The sequence below is a fragment of the Aureococcus anophagefferens genome (genome assembly GCF_000186865.1).
Source record: "Aureococcus anophagefferens unplaced genomic scaffold AURANscaffold_7, whole genome shotgun sequence".
NCBI lineage: Eukaryota > Pelagophyceae > Pelagomonadales > Pelagomonadaceae > Aureococcus > Aureococcus anophagefferens.
In genome coordinates, this window is record NW_008705567.1 from 170447 (window position 1) to 179045 (window position 8599).

Here is an 8599-nt window from a genome sequence, read left to right on the forward strand (position 1 = left end):
CGCTCTCAAGGGAGCTGCTGTGTGTACTGTCGATTTCCCTGTGACGGTCGTCACATTCAGGCATCCGATGATGCACGTGCCTTGTCCTATGGCGATCTCCACGTTGGTGTTGTGGTGCGTGATCCTGCAATTCTGCGAGAAGCTAAATGGGCGACGTGGACATCTCCATTTGGCTGGCCTGTAATTGGGGCCCATGCTATTCATGCAAGGCCCGAAGCCGGGGGATATGAGACTACCACTACAGACGCTATTGATGATGCCAAGAGCGTACTGAATCTCACATGCTTATCACGTTCCAACTCGGCACGAGTCATAGCCACGGGTGATTACCACGGAGTGCTGCGAATGCTAAGATATCCTGCAAGTAATGATGAAGCAGCCGCGTCTAAAATAGGAGTTGCTCATGTTGGAGTTGTTCGGCGACTGGTCTGGACAGCCCAGGACTCACACCTCATCACCGTGGGTGGCCTCGATAGGGTTATCTGCGTGTGGCGCTATGAGCCAGACTTCGGTGATTTTGATGACGACCTCTGTCCTAGTACTGAGAAGGATCCTCGTGATTATGACGACGCTATAGATGCTGACGGGGGGCGAGCGATGGCTGCCGCAGTCGAGCGCTCATCCAAGGCCACGAATTTCCATGTCACAGCTTCGCAATCGGCAAGTGACTCGCAAAAGAATAAACCAACGACAGTGGCGGCCTGGATTTCAGCGTTGGTGCCACCGTCAAATCTCGAGCAAGAGGATCCAGGAGCCCCGCAAATCAGTTTGAGACTTGAGTGCGCACATGGTCAGCGCTCTGATGATGTTCGTGGGCTCGTTGGGTATAACGCTCAAGGTGGGGTAGTGTATGCGTGCGGCGGCTTAGGGGTAGTATACGACTCTCGTACGCACACTCAATGCTTCCATTTCCATCATCCAGAAGGTGGTGATCCTAGCTGTGGAGACTTGCACATGGATGATGATGGAGTCACAAGCGGCTTAGCTGACATTAGTGCCTTGAGTGTGTCACCCGATGGGCATTTCGCGGCATCCGGGGACCAAGGAAAAACACCTCGCGTCAGAGTATGGGACGCAATGACTGGTAACACTATCTCAGTACTTCCACGTCACCTTCGCGGAGGTATACTTGTGCTCTCTTTCTCACGTGATGGCAGGCATCTCGCTGCGATTGGGTCGGACGCTGACCATTCCTATGCACTGTATACCACTCGCTCTGGTGGATGGGAAGACGCGACACGAGTTGCCGCAGGGTCTGGCACACAATCGCGCGTTTTCTGCGCTGCATTTGTCGGTCGAGAAGCCTATCCATTCTTTGTTGGGTCATACGATAGTGTCGAGTTCGCTCGCCCCGCGGCTTCCGGCGGTATCAGGCGTCGCCGCGGGACATTTGATGGACAAAGATGCCCCAACGTGCCAATTTTATGTGTGACTAAGGCGCATGTCGTCGCTACAGATGCCTCCCAAACCTCGATTATAGAACTCAGTATGGACCTTAAAAATTCGCAGGACACTCCAACGCGCAGGTCGCTGTCTGACGCGGACGCGGATGCTGCTGCGCTTACTGGATCCGTTTCTGGTTCGTTGTACCTCTGGAGTGGGACTGAAGTTGCAGAGCATGTTCTTGACGCCCACGATGGACCAATCTATGCTGTTGCAACCGCATATAGGCGTGGTGCTTACGCAACAGCAGGGCGTGATGGTGCAATAAAGACATGGGATGCTCGTCTTCAACCAATGCTTAGCTTCAGACTCAGTGAGGCCTCCATTCCGTTTTTAACGCCGACTGCCGCGGCCATCTCTTTCGGTGGTGCTCATGGAACCAAAATTCTCATTCTGGTGCGCTCTGGTGAGATGTGTGAGCTCGCAATCAACTCTGGTCGTGTGGTCCTTTTGACTGAAGCGCATGCACGTCGCAAGAAACAGGCGACTGAGGCTCATGGCCTCGATGTAAATCCGAAGTATGGTGACATATATGCTACGAGCGGAGACGACGGTACTGTCCGTGCTTGGTCGTGCGCCTCTCGACGTTGTGTGATGCGTGTAACACCAGACGTCCTTGGCGGTGCTGCTGCTCGTTGTTGCTCGTGGGCACCGGATGGGATCCGCCTCGCAGTTGGTCTCGGCGGCGACCCAGCAGATAAAGCACGAGACGGGACCCTCATTATCCTCAATATGAAGCTTGAGGTCTCTGGCAGCGTTGAAAGATGTGACTCATCCATTACGCGCGAACAATAGGAAGACACGCCTGAGCTGCTCACAGAGGTTCGCAAGTCAAAGGCAGTACTCGCTGATGTCAAGTGGTGTGATGACGGCACTTTCTTGCTCGCCGCATCCGAGGATAGCCGGGTATACGATCGTCCCCTACCGGATGAGACCGCGTTCCGTGGAATCTTGGTAGTCGCATTAACTCCAACTCGAACATACTTGTCAGGTCTATATTCATGATGCTCGAGACTGCAGCCTGAGGACGGTCTGTGCGAAAGCCGGCGCGCCTCTTACGTCCATCGACCTGAGTGTGGATGCGAGCCACTTTCAAGTCGCAACCCGAACAAACGAACTTCATTTCTATTCTGTCCTCGATGGCACTCGCATTGCATCTCCGGCAGTAGTCCGCGATACAAAATGGATGACCATGACCGTACCTCTTGGGTGGAATGTTCAAGGCTGTTGGAAATGCGCCGGCGGACGTACTGCTGAAGGAAGCGCTGTCGATGATGCAGAACGCGCACCGAGATTCCTCAAGGCGATAGGTAATACCACGAATCAAGATTCTGCTCCACACGTTACGTCTGTCCACCGTTCACCTAATTCGCGGTATCTTGCCAAAGGGTGCGCTGACGGAACAGTGGCCGTATATAATTATCCAACTCATGCACCGGGGATGGCCTCCATCAACGTTTCGCGCAGCGTTCATTGAGATTACTCCGATGACTTGACGATATACAGGTCCCCGGCCACGCATCCAGCATAGCTAAGGTCCGATTCACAAGCGATGGCAAGTATCTAATCGCGCTTGGTCAGTTCAATCGGACAATCACGCAATATCTAGTAGACACGCCAGCAAATGATTCATGATGACAACTGCAACAGCAGCAGAAATGCCATGTGGGATTTGACGTGGCGGTGGTAAGCCAAGTACTTGGCAAGACCACATGTATCACAGAGTCCAGACTAACTTAAGATAGGTCGAAATCAGGCCAACTTGGCAAACATATCTTGCTAACCCGCCTTTCTCCTTCGAATACAGCTCGGTATCTCCTCAGCCTCCAGTGAGGGCGCATGAGGGCGCCAAACAGGTACGCTCATGGCAGCTGACCATTTCACTCAGGTGCTATCGCGAATCCAATCCGAGTCCGTAGTATCCTGAAAAAAGGAGCCTGCTCGAAGATGCACCCTGGAGTTTATTTCAGCCCGCTGCCAGACATCGGAGCCATCTGGGTGGACCTTTAGGCTACAAAGGAACTTTACCCCCAGCCCTGGCTCTAAGATTAGGGTATGGTAATAAATAGGTAGACTCCCTACTCTAACCCTAGGGGGCTAGTGGGATCAAAGGAGTTTCCACCTTCGACGGCGGAGTGCCAGTGGGGTAAGTGCCAGTGTGGCGATGCGCGACAAGTACGCCCGCTGGATCTCGTTCCGGCTCCTCATCTCGCTCGGCGGGCCTGACTAGGGGCTAGCTCGGCCCCATTGAGGCCGTTTCGCCGTACCCTAAGCTTTTTTTTTAATGGGGCGGCGCCCCATTTGCGAATCAAAAAGGGTACGGGACTCCTGGCTTACCTGGCCAAGTCTCTATTTTCTAGGATTTTTGAAGATAACGATGAGCGCGGGCTGCATGGGCGAGTCGCCTCTTTCGGCGCGCAATGCGGGTGTCTCGGGGCATACGATCGTCCCTGCTTCCTCCGCTGGACACCGCGTGCTGGCATGTCGCTGAATGGTCGAGTCGCCGGCATCATGGGCCACAAAGGGAGGGCGTTTATGTACGGGAACGGCTGATGAGGCCCGAAATAAGTTCTTCCCAACCGCTGGATGCCCCGCTGGACGCGAGGGGGTCGCGGCTTCGAATCTCCCTTCCGCGAAGCGGCGCGGACGGCGCGGACGGCGCGGACGCGGCGGACGCTGCGGACGCGGCGGACGCGGCACGGGGTCACTTTTTTTGTTCCAACGAGTGATCTCACGGATGAAATAAGATCTCCGATGCTGGGAGAGGTCGACAGAGTAATACGACCCCGACTCCGCGGACAACGAGGCCAGGCGCTGCGCACCGTGGCCCGAGTGCGTGACCGCGCCGCAGGAGCCATCCGAGTTTCCCGACGCTCTGCGTTCCTGTTAGCCCCCCCCGGTCCCTACGGCCCTAAAGGAGCGGCCTGCGCCGGCCCGGGCTCGCTCTGGTGCCGTTTTGAGTCTAGCCTGGCGTACTTGTCGTGCTTCGCCACCAGTGAGTAAGCCTGAGAAGGAAAAGAAGAGCAACTTCACTAAACGTATAGAGAGATAGGGAGATTTCCACCCTCATCCTAGTTACCCCACTGCGCTCCTACTGCGCATCCTGCTAGTATTTTCCATCCCTTCTTTGATTCATTCCAATCCAGTTTCAAGTCTTATATCGGCGAGTGACCTCGAGCTCCGGGGTACGGGGTGGTAAACTTTGATTGAATCCTACTTGGGCGTACTCGGGGGGACCTCGGGTGACTTCCCCTGGGTCCAGGGCGAGTTCCTGGCACCTATTTCCTGGGCCGGCCGGTCGGTCGGTCGTCGTTGTCGTCGTCGTCGTCGCCGCCGCGGCCGCGGCCGCCGCCTGTCGTCGTCGCGCGCGCGCGGGGGAGTTTCGAACCTAATTCAGTCGCAGGGCGACCGTAGAGAGGTGATGAGTTGCCCCATGCCAGCTATCACGGTATATGAACCCGGGGATGCAAAAACCGGCGCATCACATCATCGCAAGCGTTATCCGTCGGTCGAAACGATGCAGTCATTCGATGAAGTTTTCGATTACTACAGGACAATCCGGGGTAAACACCAACCTCAACGTGCGCGACGCACCGGCGCCAGCTAGCCGTGGGGCGGCGGGAAAGTTACGTGGGTGGCTCTGTCTGGTCCCGCCCGTGTCCGTGAAACTCGAAACGGCGTAGTTTGGTGCGGTTTCAGCCGTGGAGTGACATATCGAGACGTCAAGTACAATCTGCTTAGGTCACTATATGGGCATGTTTCACCCCCGTATGGCGACCCTTTGCAGGCTCGAGGATCGTTCGGCGGTCCAGAGCAGCGGTCAGCATCGACATCGAGTGCGCGGACCGCAAGTGCTCTCAGCGAGGGCCGGACGTCGACGCGCTGGCCGCCGACGGCTCCCGCAGGCGCTCGCGGCCGAAGGCGTCGGCGTGCGGCCGCGGCCGACCACGGCGCCCCGGCGCCGCGGAGCGTCGCCGACAGGCCGGCCATATCATAGCATCCGGTCACTGGGCCGTCGCCGCGGCGGCCCGACGCCCTGCGGGCCCGCTCGGGCCTCCGGCGCCGAAACCGGCGCGTCGCGCGACGGCGCTCGAGCCGTGACCGCGCGGCCATCCGGCGCCTCCGACGAGCACCGGCGCCTCGCACGGCCTCGCGGTATACATGCGCGGCCTCGGTCCAGCGCAGGCGCCCGGCGGCAGCGCTGCGCGCGCGGACGGGCGGGTTTCGTTCGCGAGAGCGTCTCACGAGCTATCTCTAGCGACCGCTCGTTCGTCGCGCGACGGCGGCCTCCGCACGGATAACTCGGTCCAGAGGTGCGCCGTGTGATGGGCTTTCGGGCGCACCCGGGGGCGCGGCGGCGCGCGGCGCTGGCGTCGAGCACGAGTCGATTGCTCGCCGTGACGTACCGCAGGACGGGGCTGAGACGCTCTCGTGAGGTGCCGCGGGGGGGGTTTTGCAGATTTCATCAAAAACGGTGAACTTCAGCGAATTTTGGCGGAGAGCGCCGACGTCGGCCGGGAAAACTCCTGCTGGTGGACTTTAGCAACGCGGGACGCTGGACAAATCCGGGCCCTATTCTGCGAGGTCTTCACCCGACTTCGGATTCGTCTCGGACATTTTAAACTTCCCGCGCGCCCAAACACGTTCTTGCAGTCGGATTTTTCGCAGAATAGGGCCGAAATCGAGAGCTCTCGCGGCCATCTCTACGCTCGTGGTACTCGTTTGGACCCCTCCAGCCGTCAAATTTCGCCAAAAAAGAACGGTTTTTACCCAGTGTCCTGTATGAGTTTCCAATTTACAATAGTATACGCGAGAGTCAACCACGGACAAAAGATCCGACAACATGACGGGGTGGGTGGGTGGGCCCGGGGGTCGCGATTCAGAAACTTCACGGTGTACTTATCGGGTACTTGTAACGCGCCGCGCGCGCGCGCGCGCGCGGCTCCGCGCCGCGCGCGTCTCGGGCGCCGCGCGGCTCCGGGAGTCGGGCGAAGGCGCCTTGGAGCGCGGCGGCGTCTTGGGCGACGGGGCGCGCATCTAGTCGCGCTGGGACTCGTCGCCGAAGGTCACCAGGCTGTTGGGCTTCTTGGCGCGCGCGCCGCGGCCCGTCACCGGCACCGGCGACTCCCGGTCGACCGCGGCGCCGCGCGCGCGGTGTGGCAATTCAGCGATCGCCCAGCGGCGCGCGACGCGGCAACTTGAAGGCAACCAACGACGAAGGAGCTCGTTGATTGGCCGGGAGGTGGGTGGGTGGGCGCCGGTGGCCGGCACCAAAAATCCGTCATGTTGTTTGGTACTTTTTTTTGGGTAGCCCCCTGGTATACGTCTACAACATTCCCGGGGTCCAAGGGCGGCGTGTAAACTCTTCAAGCCCACCCGCCACCCTCCTTCGGCACAGGAGAAGCAAGCCCACCTCACCCTACCCTCCATACTTTTATTCCTCTTCTCAACATCACATCCGTGCCGCCGGGTGGATGGAAGTGGTTGCGTTTAGACTTGTTGGCGTTCCGACATCACGGTTTCGTGGCGTCTACGCGTTTCGATCGAAGATCTCCCTCCAATTTAAGTGGCAATGTCTGATGACTGTCGACGAGTCGCGACGCGAGCATCTTGGCACCTTCGATTCAGAACTAGCTGCTGCCCACGCATTTGATGTGCGCGCTAGAGCAGTTGGGCGCTCGTCTGAATGTAACTTTGAGACAGAAGTTGGGTTGACGGGCGTCAATTCCGAGGCGGTTTCCGAACTTAGTGAGCATACTAGCGGGCAGAGTTGTCCGCTACTTACGAGTAGTGTTCCATGGGCGCACGTCATCTGTGAATGTCGACTCTTAATTCTTGCTAGTTTGTGTCTGTAGGGCAAGTTCTGTTGTGCACACTTCAAAAAGTCAGCCACGCATTTGTGACCATGGGCTAACCACGTCGCTGGAGAGAGTCCTTGCCATTTAGATAAATTTGCCAGATCCCGAGCATCTAGGCCTGCTACCGCGAGTCGTGCTTGGCCTGTCCTACTCCCAGTGTTAAGCCGAGAGCAGATTGAGATAAGCTACACGGCCGGAGTTGATCATTTAGGCTCTCATAGGCTGGAGCACCGCCACGAGGAGATGGTCAACCACACCGAGTAGGAAATTGTAGCACAGGGGCCCGTGCCGAGGTCCCACAGTCGCGCTTCAAAGGGGTGTATTTCGTCCTGGGCGGCCGATGGGAGGCAAAGATTACCTATCGATCGAAGTCTAAGCACATTGGTACCTTTGACACGGAGGAGGAAGCAGCTCGTGCATTTGATGCTCGCGCTCGCTATCTTGGGGTTCCAGAGCGCTGCAATTATGATGAACGAGGCTCACCGCGGTGTCATTCAATTGGGACGACACCGATCGCCGCCTAATAGGCAATGAAGCCATGGATCAAGCATCTGAGCCATTCCGGGGCGTTCGACGATCACGAAACAAATGGCGGGCTGTAATCTCCGTTGATGGTCAGTCAGTGAACTTAGGAATCTTTGACACCAAGGAGCAGGCAGCTGAGGTGTGCCGCGCGGCGGAATGTCAGAACGCCGAACGAAAGCGCAATGCACTCATCTGTGTCGTTTTGCACGACACCTTTGCGTTCCGTAAAAGTCGCGATTCAGGCGCTTTCGGGAATCAATATACCACCCAGGAACTCTGCGGCGAATAGTGTCACATCCATCTCATCACCCCTAGCTGGTAGCCCAGTATCAGATTCTTCTCAGCATCGTAAGCGGGCTCGTGGGACATCATGCGACATGCTATTCGATTTCGGCCCGATGGGCACCGCTTCGCCGCACCAGCCGGTTGCGTCTGATATCCTGTCAGCGACTATGATTCAAGACCCGTCGATAAGCCATAGGCTGCCGCAGTTACAGTACCAGACCATGCTCCCCATTCAACCATGCCAACGCCAGCCTCCACCTCAATTGAATGCATCGTTATCCCCCCTGCACGATCGAAACCTGGTTGGCGCTTATTGGGTACCAAAACCCCAACAAAAGTCGCTGTCGCATATGATTCCTACACAGTCGTCAACACAGTCAATAACACAGCATTGTGACAGCACCTCAGGCCGTCAGGGTCAGTGGTTCTCACGTCTTAACACCCTCGGTGAACCAGAATTTTTGTTCGCACAAGTACCTCCCGCTAAT

At 57.3% G+C, this 8599-nt stretch overlaps 2 protein-coding genes across 2 annotated transcripts in view; both read left to right on the forward strand.

Annotated features, from left to right (window-relative positions):
* The window catches only part of AURANDRAFT_63384 (hypothetical protein), a gene marked incomplete at both ends in the record, with an annotated part of 4900 nt that extends 1822 nt beyond the window's left edge, over nt 1-3078 (forward strand). The window contains 6 exons of the mRNA XM_009037777.1: nt 61-1290; nt 1510-1839; nt 1927-2001; nt 2239-2359; nt 2754-2911; nt 2950-3078. Coding sequence (XP_009036025.1) covers nt 61-1290; nt 1510-1839; nt 1927-2001; nt 2239-2359; nt 2754-2911; nt 2950-3078 — 2043 coding nt within the window. The remainder of the gene's footprint in view (nt 1-60; nt 1291-1509; nt 1840-1926; nt 2002-2238; nt 2360-2753; nt 2912-2949) is intronic.
* Nucleotides 3079-4973: 1895 nt separating this feature from the next.
* On the forward strand, nt 4974-8599 carry AURANDRAFT_71426 (hypothetical protein; the record flags this gene model as incomplete). Its single annotated transcript, XM_009037778.1, has 9 exons — nt 4974-5024; nt 5231-5262; nt 6097-6157; nt 6248-6294; nt 6842-7288; nt 7418-7445; nt 7523-7778; nt 7829-8010; nt 8069-8599. Coding segments are annotated over 9 exons (1635 nt in total), but the record flags the coding sequence as incomplete, so codon positions are not given.